The 25,520-nt window shown below is 48.8% G+C and overlaps 1 protein-coding gene across 1 annotated transcript in view; it reads left to right on the top strand.

The window, feature by feature from the left end:
• mrc2 (mannose receptor, C-type 2) overlaps nt 1–25,520 on the top strand; it is a 294,508-nt gene that overhangs the window by 201,967 nt on the left and 67,021 nt on the right. Inside the window, exons 13-15 of the mRNA XM_080213436.1 lie at nt 12,792–12,934; nt 16,779–16,875; nt 20,316–20,454. Coding sequence (XP_080069562.1) covers nt 12,792–12,934; nt 16,779–16,875; nt 20,316–20,454 — 379 coding nt within the window. The remainder of the gene's footprint in view (nt 1–12,791; nt 12,935–16,778; nt 16,876–20,315; nt 20,455–25,520) is intronic.

Here is a 25,520-nt window from a genome sequence, read left to right as displayed (position 1 = left end):
TTCCCACCCAGGCCCTGTCCCTATAACATCACATATTTACCCTGCTCATCCCCCTGACACTAAGGGTCAATTAAGCCAATTCACCTAACCTACACATCTATAGACTGTGGGAGGAAAAGTGGAGCATCCAGAGGACACCCACACAGATGGAAAGCTGGAATTGAACCTGGGTCCCTAGCGCCGTGAGAAATACTTCAATGGGTGTGTTGGGTTAGAACCCAAAGTCTGGTCAGGTTGTGGTTGGACGACTGATCTGGGTCGAGCCTCCGTCAGGCTGCGTGCGGAACGTGCAACTTTGAAATTTGTCAGCATCAGCAGGAGCCTTTACTGCGGAAAGTCATCGCACAGGAAGCTTTCACACTGAACATAACCTGATACACAACTCTGGTGCGGCCGCACTTGGAGTATTGTGTGCAGTTCTGGTCCCCACATTACAGGAAGGATGTAGAGGCTTTGGAGAGGGTGCAGAGGAGGTTTACCAGGATGTTGCCTGGTATGGAGGGGAGATCCTACAAGGAGAGACTGAGAGATTTGGGGTTGTTTTCGCTGGAAAGAAGGCGGCTAAGAGGGGACCTTATTGAAACATATAAGATGATTAGAGGTTTAGATAGGGTGGATAGTGATAGCCTTTTTCCTAGGATGGAGAAAGCTAGCACAAGGGGGCACGACTTTAAATTAAGGGGCGGTAGTTATAGGACTGATGTCAGGGGTAGGTTCTTTACCCAGAGGGTGGTGAGGGACTGGAATGCCCTGCCAGCTGCAGTTGTAAATGCGCCTAGTTTGGGGGCGTTTAAGAGATCTGTGGATAGGTTTATGGACGAAATGGGATTGGTTTAGATTAGTGGGTTAGTGTTGTTTTTTTTTTAAAAGCTGGTCGGCGCAATATCGTGGGCCGAAGGGCCTGTTCTGCGCTGTAATGTTCTATGTTCTATGTTCTATGATAAGGAACTGTGAAGACAGGTGACCAATAGCTCTGTCAAAGCAGCAGGTTTTAAGGAAAGACAGAAAGGAGAAGAGAGTGGCTTTTATCGCTAAACATTCATGGAGTGTGAGTGTCACTGGCTGGGCCAACATTCATTGCCCACCCTAATTGCCCTTGAACTGAGTGGCTTGCGAGGCCATTCCAGAGAGCAGGGGCAATCAGCCCCAGTGCTGGGACTCTGGAGTCACCGCTAGGCCAGACCAGGTAAGGACGGCAGATTTCCTGTTTGAAAGAATGATAGTGAGCCAGATGTGGTTTTTTTATTGCCATCGATTGTGTGATTTCATCGTCATCATCAAACTTTTAATTCCCAAAGTTTTATCAAATTCAAGTTTCACCATCTGCTGTGGTGGGATTCAAACCCAGGACCCCCAGGGCGTTACCCCCAGGCAGTGGGAGGTGTTGATGAGGAAATTCCCGAGTTTAGGATCCGGGCAGCCCGGGGTGGGGAGTTTGTGTATCGGTCGGACTGTACAGGTACACCAGGATGACAGAATAATACTAACTGAACCTGCCTTCACCCACCAGGCCTTGTTTGTTTGCCAGGATGGGACTTGTTGTGGAATCAGATAATCCCATTGCCCCGAACAAGGAATTAGTCCAAACCGAGGCCAGATGGAATCCATTGAGTGATAGCTCCCCCATGACCGCCTGTAGCTGCTAGGCTGCCCTGACCTGTTACACTTCCGATGACCAACCCCCCCCCACTCCCTTCCCCGGTAACCCCAAATGGATGGAAATGACCTTTCTATGTGGGAGGAGTACGCGCTTAATTATTTCTATTTCTTGAAAAGAAACTATCGCAGTTTCTCACGGACAAAGCTTGTGCTAGTGACCGAGTCAGTGCAGGATGAGAATGGATTGTAGATAAAGTTTGTTTGCTATTCTTGGCTGGGACGTCCGCTGTTGTGAATTCACAAGAAGCGCAAATGTGTTTGGGTTCTATTTCGGACCAGCGCAGCTTCAGGATGTTGCGTTTGTGTCCCTGGCAAATGGGAGTCTTCCTCAGCTTTTAACGAACTGGAGTGAGGTGGGGGAAGCAGAAAAAGCAAAATACTATAGCTGCTGGAAACCTGGAGCAAAGACAGAAAATTCTGGAAACAGCAGGCTTGGCAGCATCTGTCAGAAGAGCAACGGAGTTCACATCTCAGGAATAAAAACAGAAAGTGCTGGGGGAACTCAGCAGCCTCTGTGGGGATAGGAACAAGAATGAACGTTTCGAGTCCAATATGACCCTTCGTCAGAACCCAGAGTTCCTTTTCCACTTTCCAAAGACTGCTTTATTCCGTTATATATTGTCCTGTATTTTGTTTACAAAGTGAATCTGACCCCGATGTAAAAGCTGTATTATATCTGGGTGGGAGACAACTGTATCCCAGTTCGTCTAATCTCCACTACATTGGACATTCCAGTAAACAGGCACGGTGCTGCTCGTACTTTGCGATGAAATGGCCTCTCCGAAGGAATTATTTAGCGTTCCCTCCAGTGGTACTGATGCTTCAGGTGTTGTCCCAGTGTTGTAAGGACCAATCACCCATGGAAATGACTTTTTAATTAATAATCAGTAGTGAAGGTGCCAGGGACCCGGGTTCAATTCCAGCTCGGGTCACTGTCTGTGTGGAGTTTGCATGTTCTCCCCATGTCTGCGTGGGTTTCCTCCGGGTGCTCCGGTTTCCTCCCACAGTCCAGAGATGTGCGGGTTAGGTTGATTGGCCATGCTAATTTGCCCCTTAGAGTCAGGAGGACTAGCAGGGTAAATAGATGGGGTTATGGGGATAGGGCCTGGGTGGGTTTGTAGTCAGTGCAGACTCAATGGGCTGAATGGCCTCCTTCTGCACTGTAGGAGGTCTATGATTCGAAAGATATTTGCCCAGTTTGGGGGAAGGAATTTTGCGAAATGTTTGCTCCTCAGGAATTTAAAGATATGGCCACGAGCGGCCAGGATGAGGAAACCATAAGATATAGGAGATTACCAATCATAGAACATAGAACATTCCAGCACAGTACAGGCCCTTCGGCCCTCAATGTTGCGCTGACCAGTGGAACCAATCTAATGACCCTCTAACCTAAACTATTCCAATGTTATCCATATGCCTATCCACTGACCATTTGAATGCCCTTAAAGTTGGCGAGTCCACAACTGCTGCAGGCAGGACACTCCACGCCCTTACTACCCTCTGAGTAAAGAACCTACCTCTGACATCCGTCCTATAATTACCACCCCTCAATTTAAAGCTATGTCGCCTCGTGTTAGCACCTATTAAGAACCTATCTATCTCTGTCTTAAATACACTCAATGACCTGGCCTCTACAGCCTTCTGTGGCAATGAATTCCACTGATTCACCAGCCTCTGGATGAAGAAATTCCTCCTCATCTCAGTTCTAAAGTGTCATCCCAACACTCTGAGGCTGTGCCTTCGGATCCTAGAGTCTCCCAGTAATGGAAACCTCTTTTCCATATCCACTCTTCCCAGGCCTTTCAGTATTCTGTAAGTTTGAGTGAAATGTTGGTCACGATGGGGGAAGGACCATACAAAGAACAAAATCAGCCCGGGAAACAGGCCCTTCGGCCCAACGAGCCCGCGCCGCCATCTCAACACCACCAGTCCCCCTCTCCACCCACGACCCCTATCTAATGTTTTATGGCCATCCAGATTGAGGGAAATTGATTTAGGGACAATTCATTACTGCCAATCAGCCTAACAGCACATCTTTGGGGTGTGGGAGGAAACCGGAGCACCCGGAGAAAACCCATGCAAGCACGGGGAGAATGCGCAAACTCCCACAGACACCGGCCCAAATCCATGTATCTGCACAGCAATCAGTGATAATAACCGAGCTGTCGTGTTGCCCAGTATCTTGTCCAGTTTAGGCACACACTAACGACATGAAACACTAGGCCAATCTCGAACAACCAAGAGAAGCCCAAGTACGACCCATCGCGTGTATGCCCCTCGTTGGACACAAGGCGGACCAACTTAAAACCTGTGAATGAAAAGGAAAAAAAAACATTATTATCATACCATATCCATTTACCTTACCAGGGATGCCCCAATGCTAATGACCCTTATTCAAAACAATCTCCTATATCCACCCATCTCCAACCCACTCATGTGCCTGTCTAAGTTACTCTTAAATGACTCTAGCGTGTTTGCCTCCACCACCTTACTTGGCAGAGCATTCCATACCCCCACTACCCTCTGTGTGAAAAACCTCCCTCTAATATCTGTGTTGTACCTCTCCCCCCCCTCACCTTAAGTCCATGGCCCCTTGTCCTATGTGTCTCTATTATAGGAAATAGCTTACCTCTGTTTACTGTATCTATACCCTTCATAATCTTATATACCTCTATTAGATCCCCCCTCAGTCGGCGTCTTTCAAGGGAAAAGAGCCCCAATTTCTTCAATCTTTCCTCATAACCCAGTCCTTCCATACCAGGCAACATCCTGGTAAACCTCCTCTGCACTGTCTCCAGAGTCTCCACATCCTTGCGGTAGTAAGGCGACCAGAACTGGACGCAGTACTCTAAATGCGGCCTAACCAACGTTCTGTACAACTGCAACATTCGACTCCAGCTCTTATATTCTATACCCCTTCCTATAAAGGCTAACATACCATAGGCTTTCTTCACCACACTCTCCACTTGCACTGCCACCTTCAAACACTTGTGCACTTGCACCCCCAGGTCTCGCTGCGATTCTACACTCCTTATGGGCTTACCCTTTATCATATAACTCCCCCCTACATTATTCCGGCCAAAATGCATCACTTCACATTTATCCGGATTAAACTCCATTTGTCATGTATCTGCCCAATCAACCAGCCTATCAATATCCCGTCGTATTGCCAGACACTGATCCTCACTGCCTGCCAATCCAGCCATCTTGGTGTCATCAGCAAATTTGCTGGTCACGCCACCTACTCCCTCTTCCAAATCATTTATATACACTACAAAGAGAAGAGGTCCCAGTACTGAGCCCTGCGGCACACCACTAGTGACAGACCTCCAGCTAGAAAAAGACCCCTCCACTACTACTCTCTGTCTCCTCTTTGCAATGATGTGGGTATGCCGGCGTTGGACTGGCGTAAACACAGTAAAAAGTCTGACAACACCAGGTTTTAGTCCAACCTATTTATTTGATAATATACTCGCAAGCTTTCGGGTTAGCCCCTTCGTCAGGTGAATGGAGAGTTCTGGCCTCAGTAATCTCTAAACTGTCTGTGCTTTATATGCTCTGTCTGAGGCCAGAACTCTCCATTCACCTGACGAAGGGGCTAACCCGAAAGCTTGCGAGTATATTATCAAATAAATAGGTTGGACTAAAACCTGGTGTTGTCAGACTTTTTACTCCTCTTTGCAAGCCAGTTCTCTACCCATCTAGATACCTGACCACATATCCCATGAGCTTTAATCTTCTGTACCAATCTACCATGAGGGACTTTGTCAAACGCCTTACTGAAATCCATATAGACGACATCAACGGCTCGTCCTCCGTCGACTTTTTGTCAGCTCCTCAAAGAACTCTACCAGATTCGTAAGGCAAGACTTCCCCTTGACAAAGCCATGCTGCGTATCCTTCATCAGATAGCAACGCTCTAAGTGCTCATACATCCTATCCCTAAGAATCCTCTCCATCAACTTACCTACCACTGATGTTAAACTCACCGGCCTATAGTTAACCGGGCTATCCCGCCTACCCTTTTTAAACAACGGTACCACGTTCGCTATCCTCCAGTCCTCTGGGACCTCACCTGTGTCCAAAGAAGAGACAAAGATTTGCGTCAGAGGCCCAGCAATCTCATCCCTCGCCTCCCTAAGTAGCCTAGGATAAATGTCGGGGTAAATTGTACAGGTTGAAGGTGGGGTCCAACACATTGAGCCAAGCGACTTCACATTCCAAACTTACCCTTCTATCACCCTTGGGCGGCATGGTAGCACAGTGGGTTAGCACTGCTGCTTCACAGCTCCAGGGTCCTGGGTTCGATTCCCTGCTCGGGTCACTGTCTGTGTGGAGCTTGCACATTCTCCTCGTGTCTGCGTGGGTTTACTCCACTTTCCTCCCACAGACCAAAAATGTGCGGGTTAGGTTGATAGGCCATGCTAAAATTGGTATCCAGGGATGTGTAGGTTAGAGGGATTAGTGGGTGTAATATGTAGGGATATGGGGGTAGAGCCTGGGTGGGATTGTGTTTGGTGCAGACTCGATGGGCCGAAGGGCCTCTTTCTGCACTGTAGGGCTCTATGGTTCTAACAATAACCTTCTGTCCATGAATTCAGACTGCGGCAGGTCAATGTGGCGCTGACTGAGCAAAAGGTAAATGATGAATTCCTGTCCTTAATTCATTTTGGACAGAATTCTTTCCCCGTGGAACTGGAACGAAGAAATCAGCTTTGCTGAGGTGCAACAGGTCTGTTCTTTAGGGTATTTCAAGTGTTACTGCACGATTCTATTTTCCTTCTTAATCAAGAGCACATGTTTCAAACCACAACAGAACAGCGCTGCCACGCTACCCTCACTCCCGGCCAACAATATTCCAAGGGCACATAGCATATCTCTGCTCGGTGTCGCTCAGTGCAGTCTGGGCTTCCGAGTGCAAAGGGGCCCAGGGATACTGATGTCTTTGGCCAGAGTAACTGGCCTGAATTTTAGCAGTTTCAGCTGAGTGGCGGGGAAAGCTGTAGTCTTGAGCGACACTGCAAGATCGATGGTGTGGCAGCCTGTTAACAACTACCCCCCCACCCCCCCAATCTTACTGCCAACTCCGAGCAAACTGCCATTGCTTTCGGCAGCCACACAAAACAGTGATTCATTGTGAAGCAGTCTGGGGCGGGCTCAGGACATGAAAGGTGCTATATAAATGCAAGGGGTGGGATTTTCCCACTGTTTTGGTGGGGAGGGGGAGAGGGTGGGGGGATGAAATCCCTCCCGAGATCTTCTTATCTCTTCCAAAGGGCTTTCGTGCGTAGGCTAAACTGGTGGAGCAATTTTGCCAAAGACAGCCTCCAGTGAGCTGGCAGGTATATTTTACATCCATCCAATGTGATTTTATTGAAGTCAGCGTTCGGAGGGATGTGTAAGATCCGCACTATCCCGTAGGCTTCCTGCTTCGGGACTCAGGTTACAATGATCTCTGTACAGTGTAGAGGTCTCAGTGTGACCCAGCGCTGAAAATATCCCTGTAAAAGACGCTGGCGTTTCCCTCCTGCGCCCCATCACAAGCAGATTGCTGCGAGATTCACTTTTAATTTTTTTTTTCCCTGTTGCTTGTGTGTTTCATTTGTTACAGCCTGTCTGTACCCATGTCACTCTGAGGTGGGGGCAGTGTGATTTGATTTGATTGATTTATTATTGTCACATGTATTGAGATACAGTGAAAAGTTCTGTTTCTTGCACGCTGTATGGATGAAGCATACCGTTCATAGACTATATAGGGGAGCAGGAAAGGAGAGGGTGCAGAATGTAGTGTTATAGTCATAGCTAAGGTGCAGAGAAAGATCAACTTAATATATGGTAGGTCCATTCAGAGGTCTGATGGCAGCAGGGAAGAAGCTGTTCTTGAGTCGGTTGGTATGTGACCTCAGATTTTTATATCTTTTTCCCAACGGAGAGAATGTCCGGGCTACGTGGGGTCCTTAATTACGTTGGCTGCTTTGCCAAGGCAGCGGGAAGTGTAGACAGAGTCAATGGATGGGAGGCTGGTTTACGTGATGGGCTGGGCTACGTTTACAATCAGAAAGAATGCTTTCTATGGGGCATCTGTGAAAGTTGGCGAGAGTCAACACAAAGAACAAAGAACAACACAGCAGGGGAAACAGGCCATTCGGCCCAACGAGCCCGTGCCGCCATTTTAACATTGTGAGTCCCCTCTTCCACCCATGACCCTTGTCTATGCTTATGGCACTCCACATTGGAAACCAGACTGAGGGGAGACTAATTTAGGGACAATTTGTAACAGACGTGCCAAATTTCCTTAGTCTCCTGAGAAAGGAAAGTGTGGGTGCGGAGAGCTCGCTCTGACTCGCTTGCCCCAAGCGGCTGATCTCCTGGTTCTCACACAGAATTGTCACGGCGCAGAAGGAACTATTCAATCCATCGTGTCGATGGTAAAACAGATTGTGTGATGCCCAATGAGATGCCTGGCCTCATTAACTTACTGTCACTAATGCAAAACAAAATTAAACAGGGCAATATTAAACAAGGACTTAATGTAGAACAAAGAAAATTACAGCACAGGAACAGGCCCTTCGGCCCTCCAAACCTGCACTGACCATGCTGCCCGACTGAACTAAAACCCCCTACCCTTCCGGGGACCATATCCCTCTATTCCCACCCTATTCATGTATTTGTCAAAATGCCCCTTAGAAGTCACTATCGTATCTGCTTCCACTCCCTCCCCCGGCAACGAGTTCCAGGCACCCACCACCCTCTGTGTAAAAAAACTTGCCTCGTATGTCTCCTTTAAACCTTGTCCCTCGCACCTTAAACCTGTACCTCCAAGTAATTGACTCTTCCACCCTGGGAAAAAGCTTCTGACTATCCACTCTGTCCATCCCTCTCATAATCTTGTAGACTTCTATCAGGTCACCTCTCAACCTCCGTCGTTCCAGTGTGAACAAACCAAGTTTTCTCTCATAGCTAATGCCCTCCATACCAGGCAACACCCTAGTAAATCTTTTCTGTAGCCTCTCCAAAGCCTCCACATCCTTCTGGTAGTGTGACGACCAGAATTGAACACTATATTCCAAGTGCAGCCTCACTAAGGTTCTATAGAGCTGCAACAGGACTTGCCAATCTATAAACTCAGCGCCCCGGGCAATGAAGGCAAACATGCTGTATGCCTTCTTGAGTACCTTCTCCACCTGCATTGCCACTTTCAGTAACCTGTGTACCTGTACACCCAGATCCCTCTGCCTATCAACACTCTTAAGGGTTCTTCCATTTACTGTATATTTCCTGTCTGTATTAGAACTTCCAAAATGCATTACCTCACACTTGTCCAGATTAAACTCCATCTGCCATCTCTCCGCCCAAGTCTCCAACTGATCTATATCCTGCTGTATCCCCTGATGGTCCTCATCACTATCCACAAATAGTGTTAAGTAGGGAGGTCTTGCTGCAGCTGTATAGGGCATTGGTGAGGCCGCAGCTGGAGTACTGTGTGCAGTTTTGGGCGCCGCACCTGCGCAAAGATATTTTGGCCTTGGAGGGAGTGCAGAGGAGGTTTACTAGGCTGATACCGGAGTTGAGGGGGTTGAGCTATGGGGAGATGCTGAATAAACTAGGCTTGTACTCGTTAGAGTTTAGAAGAATGAGGGGAGATCTCATTGAGACGTATAAGATGATGAATGGGATGGATAGGATAGAGGTGGAGAGACTCTTCCCGCTCAAAAAGACAGTAGGACTGGGGGGCACAGCCTCAAGATAAAAGGGGGGCGGTTTAGAACGGAGTTGAGGAGGAACTTCTTCACTCAAAGGGTGGTGAATCTCTGGAATTCTCTGCCCGTTGAAGTGGTGGAGGCTGCCTCGCTAAATATTTTTAAGACGCGGGTTGATGGGTTTTTGATTAGAGAGGGGATTAAGGGTTATGGGGAGAGGGTGGGAAAGTGGAACTGAGCAGCGACAGATCAGCCATGATCTTATTGAATGGCGGGGCAGGCTCGAAGGGCCAGATGGCCTACTCCTGCTCCTATTTCTTATGTTCTTATGTTCAAATCCACCAACCTTTGTGTCGTCCACAAACTTACTAATCAAACCAGTTACATTTCCTCCAAATTATTTATATATATTACAAACAGCAAAGGTCCCAGCACTGATCCCTGAGGAATGCTACTTGTCACAGCCCTCCATTCAGAAACACACCCTTCCATCGCTACCTTTTAAAAGCTTCCACTGCGACTCACTTCTGTTATTTGCAGAAGTGTCAAACAAAATGAAAAAAATGTACGGTTTACTTAATGTCCCTCTAAAGGACAGTGCAAGCGATGGAGCTGAGACCAGGTCAGGATGGTACATCGGCGCAAACAGTTCCCTCAGTGCCAGAGATGTGGAAAAGCCACATTTCTGAAGTTGTTTGAGGGAAAGAAATTAAAATGGTTGTTTGATAATTCTTCACTTCGTGAATGTAGCCCAGGAGGAAATGTGTTGAAGAATAAAAGAGTTCAGTAGCAGCGAGTGGCATATCCCAGCTCTCAGTACAGCCCAGACTGCGGTTCAGACTGACCTGGGTAAACCTTTACTTCAAAGAGATCAAAATCGTTAACATGAAAAGCAAGCCGGCCGTGTTTGAAAGAGATACTTCACGCTGCTCCGTCTGAAGGGTACAGTCTGAGAAATCGGAAACCTCAGTGTCAGTAGCCACGGTGAGGGAGAAGGAGCCACTGAACTAGTTCCCCACGGAACCTCCTCATTCAACATCTGCCAGGTTCCACCTCATCAACATAGCCCATTTCCAACACGCTGACAAACCCAGTGCTCCCTGGAAACCTTTAACCTGCGCCAATTCCCTCCCCCTTGCCAATTGTCATGATGGGATTTGAGTCCTTTTCCCCAGATCCTTAATCCAGGCCTTGCGATTACCAGTCCAGTGATACAACCACAACCGTGGAACTTCTAAAGATTATGGCCAGAATTTTACACTCTCGCCCTGGCCCCCCACCAAGTTGTGAGATGGTCCTTAAGTCACTGCTTAATGGCCACTTAAGGGCCTATTCCCAGCCAATTTTCTGACGGAAACTGAATAAGTTACAAATCTCCACCCTGGGATGGAAGATTCCTTCGGATTTCAGCCACTCTTCCCTCCATGATCTGGGAGCTCCGGATCTCCCCCACCTCATCACCAAGATTGCTCTCCTCCCATCCCCCCAGGGCATCCCCTACCCTCCCACCCCCTATACTTAACCCGAAGTGCGGTCCTGGAGTGTCGGCTCAGGCGCTGCAGTACTCCTTCCGGCCACTGCAGCGCTGTGCCTGGAGGGACTGGAGAGCTGTCAGCCAAACTGATTGACTGACAGTTCTTCAAGATGGCCCTTCTTTCCAAGGATGGATAGAAGTCCTGCCCACTGCCAATCAACGTTCAATGGTGCGTGAAGTGACAGTAGTCTGTCAGAGTTGGCCGGAATGGCGCTGACTCTCAGAATGCCAGACTCTCAGTGCCCCCTATGGGAAGGCGTACGAAAATGTTTGAGAGGCAGGAGGTGGGGAAAATGTTTCCATTGGTGGGAAAGACCACGATTATGGCCATAAATAGTCACCAATAAATCCAATGAGGAATTTAAGAGAAACTCCTTTATGCAGAGAGTGGTTGAAATGAGGAACTCACTGCCTCAGACTAGCGAGCAGCATCATTATGTACATAATCACCATTACTGAATCACAGAAACAATAAAAAGCAAAGTCACCACAGCCCCGGATGACCAGAGACTGCCTGGTGGTGATTTAACGCCAGGATCACCGCACCTCAGGTGAGGGCCAAGGTTGAGAAGGCGAGGCCTTCATGAATATCTTCAGTTGGTAGGGGAATTGAACCCGTGCTGTTGGCATCGCTCCATTCAGCCACCAACAGAGAAAATGCTGGAAAATCTCAGCGGGTCTGGCAGCAGCTGTAAGGAGAGAAAAGAGCTGACGTTTCGAGTCCAGATAACCCTTTGCCAAAGATGACAAAGGGTCATCTGGACTCGAAACGTCAGCTCTTTTCTCTCCTTACAGATGCTGCCAGACCCGCTGAGATTTTCCAGCATTTTCTCTTTTGGTTTCAGATTCCAGCATCCGCGGTAATTTGCTTTTATCCAACTGTTCAGCCAACTGAGCTAAACCAATCTGCTATACAGAATCGTACAGCACAAAGGGAGGCCATTCAGCCCAGATGCCTCTGGTGGTTCGTTGAAAGAGTGGTTACACTCAGTCTCATATCCCAGCTCTTTGTCCATCACTCTGCAAGTTCCTCATCCTCAAGGTGACTGCTCAGCTCCCTTTTAGATATACCCGTGGAATCAGATTCCGTCACCTTTTGGGGTTGTGCGTTCCAGGTGCTGACGGCTCTCAGAGTGGAGAAGGTTCCCCTCATCTTCCCTCCGGATGATTTTGAATCGGTTACTCCCGTTGGCAGAGAGGATCTCCTTTTCCTCTGCCTAAACTTCTCATTGTCTTGAAAAATATGAACTCACAACTTGGCTTTCAGGGAGAACTGTCCTAACCTTCCTGAAATGGACAATGTAGCTGCTGGAGACCTCACTTACTGTGCTGTCTGGAGACAATACACATCTCTGTAACCTGTGATCAGTGCTCCTTCCACTCACATTGTCGGCCACTTCAGGACTTGAACAGCAGGTTAGGTGTAAAGATTCGCATTCTAATCAGTAATCTGTAAACTGTCTGTGCTTTATATGCTCTGTCCGAGGCCAGAACTCTCCATTCACCTGACAAAGAGGGAAACCTCGAAAGCTAGTGAATTTACTATCAAATAAATGGGTTGGACTGAAACCTGGTGTTGTCAGACTTTTTACGGAGGGAGAAAACAACAGGAAGGTTAGATGGGGAAGATTGGGAGGAAGTTTATGTGGAACATAACCAGAAATGGTCAATGTTCTATATAGGCCTGGTAGGTAGGGATATGATCAGTGCAACTTGTGGGCCGAAGGGTCTGTTTGTGCTGTAGTTTTCTATGTTCTATGAAACAATTGGTTTGTTTCTGTGCTGTAAACATGATGTAATGTGAGCCGCCCATTCCTGACGTTGTGAACCTTGACATTGGGGTGGTTGATGTTCCGCTGTCTTCACACTTTGTCTCTCTTTCATCTTTTCCTGGTCAGGTGTTTCACTTCAACACCATCTATGCCAAGAAGAACTGGGTGCAGGCGCACATGTTCTGTCACGAACAAGGAGCTCACTTACTCAGCATCAGTAACTTTGAAGAGGAGAAGTTTACAGAGAAACTCGTCAACGAGATATTCGGGTGAGCGAACAAATCCAAGTTAAAGAGTTACTGTTTTGGAGAGGGGCTGGGGGCCAGAGGGCAGAAGCTTGGAGTTTCCAGATTCCCTCTCCATGTTTTCCTCAAAGCTGTGTTAGGAAATGGGGATCTGGTCCGTCGAAAGCAGAGAAATGGACCTTAGTGTTTTTTTCCCACCAAATTCACTGTATACACAATGCAAACAGCCTGTATACAGTGTATACACAGGCAAACAACCTGTATACACAGGCGCACAACCTGTATACACAATGTAAACAACCTGTATACACAATGCAAACAGCCTGTACAGTGTGTACAGAGGCAAACAACCTGTATACACAATGTAAACAACCTGTATACACTGTATATACAGGCAAACAGCCTGTATACACTGTATAGACAATGTAAACAACCTGTGTACACTGTATAGACAATGCAAACAGCCTGTGTACACTGTATACACAGGCAATCAACCTGTATGCACTGTATACACAGGCAAACAACCTGTATGCACTGTATACACAGGCAAACAACCTGTATGCACTATATACACAGGCAAGCAACCTGTATACACTGTATACACAATGTAAACAACCTGCATACACTATACACAATGCAAACAGCCTGTTTACACAATATACACAGATCAAACAGCCTATATGCACTGCATACACAGGCAAACAACCTGTATACACAGGTGCACAACCTGTATACGCAATGCAAACAGCCTGTACAGTGTGTACAGAGGCAAACAACCTGTATACACAACATAAACAACCTGTATACACTGTATATACAGGCAAACAGCCTGTATACACTGTATAGACAATGTAAACAACCTGTGTACACTGTATAGACAATGCAAACAGCCTGTGTACACTGTATACACAGGCAATCAACCTGTATGCACTGTATACACAGGCAAACAACCTGTATGCACTGTATACACAGGCAAACAACCTGTATGCACTATATACACAGGCAAGCAACCTGTATACACTGTATACACAATGTAAACAACCTGCATACACTATACACAATGCAAACAGCCTGTTTACACAATATACACAAATCAAACAGCCTATATGCACTGCATACACAGGCGAACAAGCTGTATACATTGTATACACCATGCAAACAGCCTGTGTAGATTATTCACAAGCAAACAACTGTGTGCACTGTATACACAATGCAAAGAAACCTATGTACACTGGATATACAGCCTGTATACACTGCATACACTATACAAGCAGCCTGTATATACAGGCAAGCAATCTATATATACTATATACCCAGCCTGTATACATTGTATACACAGGGAAACAACCTGTACTGTATGCATTGCCTGTATGCACTATATACACAATGCAAACAACCTGTATATACAGCCTGTGTAGATCGCATATACAATACTGACTTTACAACCCCAATCTCAGTGCATCTATTATTGAATGGACTCCACCACAACATTCCAGATTCTACTCTCACCCTCGAGGGGCAGCTGAGAGTCAACCACATTCCTATAGCTCTAGAGTCACACATAGGCCAGACCAGGTAAGGATGGCAAATTTCCTCCCTAAAGGATATTAGTTGGGTAGACCCCAGGTGGGTTTTACAACAGTCGGCAATGGTTTCATGGTCATCAATAGATTTTTAATTCCAGGTTTTTATTGATTTCAAATTTCACCATCTGCTGTGGTAGGAATCAAACCCAGAACCACAGGTTCAATTCCACCCTCAGGTCACTGTCTGTGTGGAGTTTGCACATTCTCCCCGTGTCTGCATGGGTTTCCTCCGGGTGCTCTGGCTTCCTCCCACAGTCCAAAGATGTGCAGGTTAGGTGGATTGGCCATGCTAAATTGCCCCTTAGTGTCAGGGGTGAATATGTGGGGTTACTGGAATAGGGCCTAGATGGGATTGTGGTTGGTGCAGACTCAATGGGCCAAATGGCCTCCTTCTGCACTGTAGAATCATAGAATCCTACAGTGCAGAAGGAGGCCATTTGGCCCATCGAGTCTGCACCGACCACAATCCCACCCAGGCCCAAACCCATGCATTTACCCTAGCTAATCCCCCTGACATTAAGGGGCAATTTAGCATGGCCAATCCACCTAACCTGCACATCTTTTGAATTGTAGGAGGAAACTGGAGCACCCGGAGGAAACCCATGCAGATACGGGGAGAACGTGCAAACTCCACATAGACAGTGACCCGAGCCAGGAATTGAACCCGGGTCCCTGGCACTGTGAGGCAGCAGTGCTAACCACTGTGCTACCGTGTAGGAGTCTATGATTCTTCAAATGGCACGGCAGAAATCCTTGTCCGCCTGAGAGAGCAGATAGGATCTCGGTTTAACAATTTACCCAAAAGGTGGCAGCTACAGCAGTGTCGCACTTCCTCAGTACTGCACTGGGGTGTCACCCTCGTTACTCGGTTGAGTCTCGGCCAAGCGATTTGCCCTCAGACAGCTACCCTGAACCAGAGCCCACGTCAATTTTTGTTTAACATAGAACATAGAACATTACAGCGCAGAACAGGCCCTTCGGCCCACGATGTTGCGCCGACCAGCTTTTTAAAAAAAAACAACACTAACCCACTAACCTAAACCAATCCCATTTCGCCCATAAACCTATCCACAGATCTCTTAAACGCCCCCAAACTAGGCGCATTTACAACTGCAGCTGGCAGGGCATTCCAGTCCCTCACCACCCTCTGGGTAAAGAACCTACCCCTGACATCAGTCCTATAACTACCCCCCCTTAATTTAAAGCCATGCCCCCTCGTGCTAGCTTTCTCCATCCTAGGAAAAAGGCTATCACTATCTACCCTGTCTAAACCTCTAATCATCTTATATGTTTCAATAAGATCCCCTCTTAGCCGCCTTCTTTCCAGCGAAAACAACCCCAAATCTCTCAGTCTCTCCTCATAGGACCTCCCCTCCATACCAGGCAACATCCTGGTAAACCTCCTCTGCACCCTCTCCAAAGCCTCTACATCCTTCCTGTAATGTGGGGACCAGAACTGCACACAATACTCCAAGTGCGGCCGCACCAGAGTTGTGTACAGTTGCATCATGACGCTGCGACTCCTAAATTCAATCCCCCTACCAATAAACGCCAAGACACCGTATGCCTTCTTAACAACCTTATCTACTTGATTCCCAACTTTCAGGGATCTATGTACACATACACCTAGATCCCTCTGCTCCTCCACACTATTCAAAGTCCTCCCGTTAGCCCTATACTCAACACATCTGTTATTCCTACCGGAATGAATTACCTCACACTTCTCCACATGTTAATGTTATTTGAAGCCCGTCAGGAGCGAGCCTTTATCTGAATGCAGGAGAATCTGCTCTGCCAGTGCTGAGTTTTAGAATTGGCACGCTGGGACCATGGTTAGCACTGCTACCTCACAGTGCCAGGGACCTGGGTTCGATTCCCAACTTGGATCACTGTCCGTGCGGAGTCTGCACATTCTCCCCATGTCTGCGTGGGTTTCCTCTGAGTGCTCCAGTTTCCTCCCACAGTCTGAAAGACGTGCGGGTTAGGCGCATTGACCACACTAAATTCTTCCTCAGTGTAACCCGAACAGGCATCGGTGTGGCAGGTGGGGGAATTTTCACAGTAACTTCATTGCAGTGTTAATGTAAGTCTACTTGTGACACTAATAAATAAACTTCAATGTAAACTGAATGATCTGCCTCTTCCAACAATAATAAAATGACCAATGTATTTTTTAAAAGTAGACGGTCTCTGAAAATGTATAAATTGAAGGTCAGAATTAAGAGGGGGGGGGTGTAGCGTGATTGGCTTTGGATCAGTCATTCTCTATTCCTGTTTCCCAGGGAGTCAGAAGATCACGAGTATCATTGGTTCTGGCTTGGGCTAAACAGACGGAACCCGGGGACGGAGCAGAGCTGGACGTGGAGTGACGGAACCGGAGTGAGTATCGGAATTACCGAGTGGGAGGGACGTGGCGAGTTTGTACACACTGCAGCGAGTGCCGGGCCTCCTCCCAATAACACTCCACCCCTTTCGGAAGCTCACTTTCCCCCAGCACACTGTAACACAGTGAAACATGGTCAGCTCGTTCTGTATTAAACTGCCTCACCTTACACACCCACTGCTGGAAATCTGTTCCAGTGGAGGGTTGGAATGAAAGGCCAGGTGAAAGGGTGCAGGATGAGGGGGAGTTTGCAGAGACAGGGTTCTGGAGGAGTTTGATTTATTTTGTACAACAAAAACAGAAAATGCTGGAAAATCTCAACAGGTCTGACAGTATCTGTGGAGAGAGCAGAGAGGCAGTGTGTCGAGTCTGGGTGACCCTTCGCCGGAGCTCTGATATTTCCTGATGAGAAGCTCTGCTCGCTGGCAAAACCAGACCAGGAGGGAGGATACAACACCCCCGCGTCCTGTTTACCCTGACCCGCCATCTTCCCCGCCTGACCGGGGGACGTTCAAAATCACACCAAGGTTTTAGTGGCCCCCACCACAGAGAACTTACCCCCTCAGCCCTCCTCCCCCACCGCGTCCATCCCCCCCCACACCTCCCCATCCACCCCCCCTCACACCTCCTCCCCCACCGCGTCCATCCCCCCCTCACACCTCCTCCCCTACCCCATCCATCCCCCCTCACACCTCCACCCCCACCCCATCCATCCCCCCTCACACCTCCTCCCCCACCCCATCCATCCCCCCCTCACACCTCCTCCCCTACCCCATCCATCCTCCCCTCACACCTCCACCCCCACCCCATCCATCCCCCCCTCACACCTCCACCCCCACCCCATCCATCCCCCCTCACACCTCCACCCCCACCCCATCCATCCCCCCCTCACACCTCCACCCCCACCCCATCCATCCCCCCTCACACCTCCACCCCCACCCCATCCATCCCCCCTCACACCTCCACCCCCACCCCATCCATCCCCCCCTCACACCTCCACCCCCACCCCATCCATCCCCCCCTCACACCTCCACCCCCACCCCATCCATCCCCTCCTCACACCTCCTCCCCCACCCCATCCATCCTCCCCTCACACCTCCTCCCCCACCCCATCCATCCCCCCCTCACACCTCCTCCCCCACCCAGTCCATCCCCCCCTCACACCTCCACCCCCACCCCATCCATCCCCCCTCACACCTCCACCCCCACCCAGTCCATCCCCCCTCCACACCCCCCACCCCATTGGCCCCCCCCTCACACCTCCACACCTCCCCATCCATCCCCCCTCACACCTCCACCCCCACCCCATCCATCCCCTCCTCACACCTCCTCCCCCACCCCATCCATCCTCCCCTCACACCTCCTCCCCCACCCCATCCATCCCCCCCTCACACCTCCTCCCCCACCCAGTCCATCCCCCCCTCACACCTCCACCCCCACCCCATCCATCCCCCCCTCACACCTCCACCCCCCACCACGTCACATTTTTGCAGGACTGTCACACCTCACCGGGTGTATCTTGGCCCATGGAAAGTTCCGACACAGTAAACGAGGCAAAACTGTGGCCAGAATTTTCTGGCCGTTCCTGCCATTGGGATTTTCCAGTCCCGTCGGCAGTGAATCCCTGCCACAGGTTTCCCAGGAATTTCTCCCTGTTTGGTTTAATGCCCAGTTGCCTGCGGATACACAAAAAACCAGACGGAAGTTATTCTTCCGCACCAGAGCTGTTCTGATGTGGAATGCATTGTCTGAAGCCAAGTGGGAGCAAATTCAGGAATAATATTCCGAGAGATGTGAATGGGGAATGTTGAGAGCTCTGAGGGACAAGAGGGGGACTAATGGATAGCTCTAACAAAGAGGCTGAACTGACACAATGGGTTAATACCACCTTGTGTGCTGCATCATTTGATAACACTTAAACAGAATGTGAATGCTTGCCCGTGTATACACATGCCCGCGTGTGTGGTCCTGTGTGCCTCCCCCCGTTACAGCGCTCTGGGTGTACCTATACCTCAGGGACTGTAGTGATTCAAGAAGGCAGCTTATCACCACTTAGGGATGGACAGTAAGTGCTGGGGTGGCCAGCGATGCTCATTCCCACAAATGAATAAAAAGAAGACATTGATACCAACAATATATGACCCAATTAACAATGATACAGATACTTCTCCTGTGGATTAAAGATGAACTCCTGACCATTTGTAGGAAAGTGGATGTGCCAGAAGAGTTTTTCCAAAGGGATAAAATCCCACAGCACCTTTTTTGCATCTCCCCTACTTCCTTTGTCTGATTGCTGGTCACCGTGCCTGCAGCTTTCTAAACCCCAAGCTCAGGAATTCCCTCTCTAACGTTCTCCATTGACTCTGTCTCCTCCTTCAAGACACTTGTTAAAATACACTCTGTAGACTGAGCTACCCTAATAAATCTTAGTGCGGATCAGTGTCAGATTTCCCGTGAGGTGTTGAATGATGTTAAATGCAAGTTATTGCTGTATTGTCATAACCAATTCCTGCATTGGTAGAGAGGCTGGCAGTGGGTGGGGGAGAGTGTGTGTGGGTGAGGGGAGGGGTAGGAGGGTTGGGTGTGGGGGAGAGTGTGTGTGTAGGGGTGGGAGGTTGGGTGTGTGTAGGGAGGGGTAGGAGGGTTGGGTGTGTGTGTGCGTGTGTGTGTGGTGGGAGGTTGGGGGTGTGTGTGTGGGAGGTTGGGTGTGTGTGTGTGGGAGGTTGGGTGGGTGGGTGAGTGTGTGTGTGGGTGGGAGGTTGGGTGTGTGTGGGGAGGGGTAGGAGGGTTGGGTGTGTGTGTGTGTGTAGGGTGGGAGGTTGGGTGTGTGTGTGTGGGAGGTTGGGTGGGTGGGTGAGTGTGTGTGTGGGTGGGAGGTTGGGTGTGTGTGTGTGGGAGGTTGGGTGGGTGGGTGAGTGTATGTGTGGGTGGGAGGTTGGGTGTGTGTGTGTGGGAGGTTGGGTGGGTGGGTGAGTATATGTGTGGGTGGGAGGTTGGGTGTGTGTGTGTGGGAGGTTGGGTGGGTGGGTGAGTGTATGTGTGGGTGGGAGGTTGGGTGTGTGTGTGTGGGAGGTTGGGTGGGTGGGTGAGTATATGTGTGGGTGGGAGGTTGGGTGTGTCTGTGTGGGAGGTTGGGTGGGTGGGTGAGTGTATGTGTGGGTGGGAGGTTGGGTGTGTGTGTGTGGGAGGTTGGGTGGGTGGGTGAGTATATGTGTGGGTGGGAGGTTGGGTGTGTGTGTGTGGGAGGTTGGGTGGGTGGGTGAGTGTGTGTGTGGGGAGGGCTGGGGGGTGTTTGGGTGTGTGTGTGTGTGTGTGTGTGAGTGTGTGTGTGTGTGTGGGGGGGTAGTGTGTGTATATGCGAGGGGGGTGCCTGGTGCCGGTGGTGGGATGACTAGAACCCATTAATGTGTAAGTCACGTGTTGCGTTCTCTCACAGTATTCCTACAACAACTTTGGTCGGGATGTGTATGAAGACGATAACATCCGGCGCTGTGCAGTTACAGACATTGCCTCTTCACTCTGGCGAGCAGTACGGTGTGAGAACCAGCTGGACTGGATCTGTAAGATCCGCAAAGGTAGGGGTGATGGTGAGGGTGGGTGGGGGGGATCAGTGCAGAGTAACTCCAACAACTGGTACCAAACTCAGTAAGATCAGCAGGTCAGGATAGCTCAGCACCATTCCAGACATTGAGTTCCCACCTTTCCAGCAAAATCACACTGGAAAAATCTCCCCTGTGAGTCCCAGCCCAAACTTCAGGACATTTACAAAGGTCACTAATTCAGGCATCGCTGCTTTCATGGCAATAAATTTGGATTTGGAACTGTGCAAACCATTGCATTGATAGATACTCGATTTGATTTATTATTGTCACATGTACTAACATACAGTGAAAAGTATTGTTTCTTGCGCGCTATACAGATAAAGCATACCATTCATAGAGAAGGCAGGGAGAGAGTGCAGAATGTAGTGTTATAGTTAGGATTAGGATTAGACAAAGCAGAACACAATCAGCAGTTATTCACTCGATTCACACAATACACATCGATGTTCAAAGACAAATGCACATTTTCTGCCTTGGAGATTGATTTTCTAGGTAACAGAATGGCAGCAGACAGAGTAAATCCGATACACAGCATTACAGCTATTCATTTGATTCTGACTCCATCTAATGTGAAAGATTTGGCATTCTTTCATGGAACTAATGACTTTTAGCACAAATTTGTTCCCAATTGTTCAGCGATCATGGAGCCTCTTCAGAAGCTACTGCGCAAAGATGCAGAATGGGAATGAATGTTCACACAAGAAACAACATTGAGTATGTTAAAGCTGAAAGACAGCATCTCTGTCCCTCCTCATGCATTTCAGCCCAGTTGCAAAAACATTTGCCCATGCAGATGCTTTAGGAGCTGTGTTCTCACAGTACATTCAGAGAAGTGAACATCCAGTCGTGTGTGCGTGTTGTCACAGAAAGATCAACTTAGTGTGAGGTGGCTCCGTTCAAAAGTCTGACAGCAGCAGGGAAGAAGCTGTTCTTGAGTCGGTCGGTACGTGACCTCAGACTTCTGTGTCTTTTTCCTGATGGAAGAAAGTGGAAGAGAGAATGTCCGGGGTGTGTGGGGTCCTTAATTATGCCGGCTGCTTTTCCCGAGGCAGCGGGAGGTGTAGACAGAGTCAATGGATGGGAGGCTGGTTTGCGTGATGGATTGGGCTACATTCACAACCTTTTGTAGTTCCTTGCGGTCTTGGGCAGAGCAGGAGCCCAGACCGAGCTGTGATACACCCAGAAAGAATGCTTTCTATGGTGCATCTGTAAAAGCTGGTGAGAGTCGTAGCTGACATGCCAAATTTCCTTCGTCTTCTGAGAAAGTAGAGGCATTGGTGAGGCATTCTTAACTATAACATTGGAGCGGAAGGATCAGGACAGGTTGTTGGTGATCTGAACACCTAGAAACTTGAAGGTCTCGACCAATTCCATTTTCTCCCCACTGAAGTCTCCATTACACTTCCTGAAGTCGATGGTGATCTCTTTCATTGTTCTGAGGGACAGATTATTGTCGTTGCACTGGTTCACCAGATTCTCTGGGGGCGATTCTCCCAAAAAATTCTGAGTGTACAATTTGCGGGAAAACTGGAGTAATTCACGCTGTTTTTTTCCAGTGGGAGTTCACACTCGAGTCTCCCACACTCTGTGCAATGCAGAGGCCACCAGTGTGAATATCATTAGATTGCAAGGGTGGGGCCTATCCCTGCTGGAGAAGTGTTAGCCTGGGTAATGCAAGCACAGTGTGAACGCTCACAGGAATCCCATGAATCAGCCGATGTATGATTCTCCCAGCCTGCTGTGCTAAAATATTAGCGCGGCGGGGCTGGAGAATCGCAGCCTCTGTCTCAGTTCAGTGTAGAATCATTGAATGTTACCACACAGAAACATGTTATTCGGATCACCAAAACCATTAGTTCCAATTCTCAGTCTTTCTTGCTAACTCTCTCGCTAAAATGCATCAGCCCTTCCCGCCAGTGAGATCTTCCAGTCCCGCCAGTGATTACCACCCTGAATTGTGTTCTCTGGTAGTCGACGGTGCAGGGCACACAAACCGCTGCGGACATCATCAGGACTGGAAGATTTTCCAGCCCCTTTGCAGCGTTTATTTCGGCTGTTGGAATATGGGGCGATTTTTGCCCCAAAAAAATTTAAGTTCACAGTGAGTTAGAAAACGGGAGATTTACCCGCCCGCTTTTTGGGCGCGCTTAGTGGGATGGATTTCCTGCGCTCTGTGTTCCACAGACTGCCTCTGGAAGGGATGGAGGGGGTGGGGGGAGGCAGGGGGAGCTGTCCAATCCCACCCCAGAGGCCGGCATCAGTGAGCTGAGTGGGTCAGTGCACATGCGCCAATCTGTCAGGAGGGAGAATGATGCATGCGCACTGCCCCCCCCCCCCATTACTAGCACCCCCCCCCATCTCCAGACTCACCGCCAACACCAACGTCTTGAATGCGTCACTGTTCCTCCCCCCTCCTGATTGCCAACTTCCCTGACACCACTCCTCCCCCAACCGCTGGCCTCCCACACCCCCCCCCCCCACCACCTCCTTGTACCCCCACCCCTCCCACCAATTACAGCGTTCCTGAAACCCCGCCTACCTGCTCAGGCAAGCCCCAATCACCGGGAGAGGGGGGGGGGGTCGCGGGGGGGGTGGGGTTGGTGTGGAACTCCTGCCCCCTGCTGACATCTCCCAGCCCGCTACACGGCCCGAGCAGCACAGCGGGTCAGGAAAATCACACTTATTGTGTTGAATTCTCCCCGTGTCTTGCGTGGGTTTCCTCCGGGTGCTCCGGTTTCCTCCCAGAGTCCAGAGATGTGCTGGTTAAGGGGGGGGGGGTGGTTTTGGGGAGGGCCCAGATGGAATGATCTGTTGGGGTCAGTGTGGGCTCGATGGGCCAAGTGGCCTCCTCCTGCATTCTGTAATTCATATCGGTTTTTACCTCCTCCTTCCGGGATTTCCTAATGCCTTGATTTCCCAAATAAGTTTGTATCTCCCCTGAAACGTCGTGTGATTCTGTCAGGGAGTGGGTTCCACATCCCTATGACCCTTTGCCTGGAGAAATCTTCCCTTTATCCACTTGGATACTTTGGAAGTTTCAAATCATTGTCTCCTTGTTCTGAACAAATTGTGCGCTTACGGAGAAATTCTGTGGATTTATTGCAAGACGTTGCGGCTCTTTGACACTCGATCCCCACGGAGAAATGGGAATCGAGGAGACGGATCATTCCCATTTTCCCATCGGGGTTTTGCAATCATTAGGGAGACACCTGCTGGATGCAGTTGGTATTGGACATAAGAAATAGGAGCAGGAGTCGGCCATCTAACCCTTCGAGCCTGCCCCGCCATTCAATAAGATCATGGCTGATCTGAAGTGGATCAGTTCCACTTTCCCACTCTCTCCCCATAACCCTTAATTCCCTTGTCTATCAGAAATCTATCTACCCGTGACTTAAATACATTTAGCGAGGTAGCCTCCACCACTTCAACGGGCAGAGATTGCAGATACACATGGCGATCTACTCAAGGGAGGGACAGACTCAGTACACTGAGATACATCAGTGAGTTATATCTCACTCAGAATATTATACCAAGTCTCAGGAGCAATGTGAATGATAAATTGAAAGAACCACGTCAATGATAGTGAGGGATCATAGAATCCCTACAGTGCAGAAGGAGGCCATTCAGCCCATTGAGTCTGCACGAATACTTACCCAGTCTTACCCTGTAATCCCTCTAATTTAGATATCGTGAGACACTAAGGGGCAATTTAGCATGGCCAAACCACCCAAGCTGCACTGCTTTGGACTGTGGGAGGAAGCTGGAGCATCTGGAGGAAACCCACGCAGACACGGGGAGAATGTGCAGACTCCACACGGACAGTGACCCGAGCTGGGAATTGAATCTGGGTCTCTGGTGCTGTGAGGTAGCAGTGCTGACCACTGTGCCACCGTGCATTTGTGGATATACACGGGCATTATATTAGTGTGGGTTAACGATGCTTGCCATAAAAGTGGTTGAAAATACCTACAATTCATCAAATCCCGGCTCACTCCTTTGATCCAGGGGGTTGTTTGAACCCCAGTCTTTGTTCAGTTGAACAATCTAGGCTGAAACCGCTGTGCCAATGGAGTGTGCCAGTGTCGCGCAGACATTGAATTTTAGCCCATCCATTGGTTCACGTTACATAAACAGTCCTGCGATAGCTAGTGGGAGAGGAAGAGGGGGTTCACCCTGTGTCTTGCCAACATTTATCTTTTGACCAACACATCACAGGAATCACTTATCTGCCTATTGCTTTGTCATTTTGCTGCGACAGAACAGAAACAGCGAAACACACACTGCCGGGACTAACCCCCTTCCTGTAAATCATCAGGAACTGTGAAAAGAAAGGAAGACTTGCATTTATATAGCACTTTTCATGACCACCTCCAGAGACCCAAGTGTCTTCACTGTTTTAATGTGATGCTACAAATACTTTCCAAAGATTTTTCCCCAAAGTCACCTGTGATCAATGGATTTGTTTGTGAGTGTATCTATCCGTGGGAGTGAGTAATTCACTCTCAAAATAACCCAGCAGCAAAGGTTTTATATGTAAAAAGGGAACAGTCAGTCTATTTAACTCTGAAAGTTACTCAAGAAAAGATTACAGTTAACACACACAAAAGGATAAGTTACAAATAAAGGTGAAATAATCTTCATAAACATTAATCAAGGTTGGGTGCAGGTCTGATAAGTTTCGAAGCTGAGGTGTTGCATTATCTGAAGTGACGATATGGAGGCTGTAGGATGTCCCTCCAGTTGCGATGGCTTCCACTGTCAAAGAGCCAGATCAGATTAACAGGTGGAATCGGGGTTTACAGAGAGTTGCGAAAGTCTCTTTCTCCTACAGGTCTGGCACTTTCCAGCTGTCTAATAATTTATAGCAGAATCAATGGCTGTTTCTGATGTCTCCCCCTCCTCTCCTGGGCTGAGATTTCTTCAACATTGCTCAAGGTCTGAAATTAAGCCGCGAACTTTCCTGCTATTTCTTTAGCAAAGAACCACGGTGGCCACTGTTTATTTGTGACCTGAACAAAATGCAAAGTCTTCTTCCAAGT

The sequence above is a fragment of the Carcharhinus amblyrhynchos genome, chromosome 27 (genome assembly GCF_965287045.1).
Source record: "Carcharhinus amblyrhynchos chromosome 27, sCarAmb.v2.hapA, whole genome shotgun sequence".
Classification (NCBI taxonomy): Eukaryota; Metazoa; Chordata; class Chondrichthyes; order Carcharhiniformes; family Carcharhinidae; genus Carcharhinus; species Carcharhinus amblyrhynchos.
Note: the sequence above shows the minus strand (reverse complement) of the source record. Positions and strands in the feature narration are given on the sequence as shown.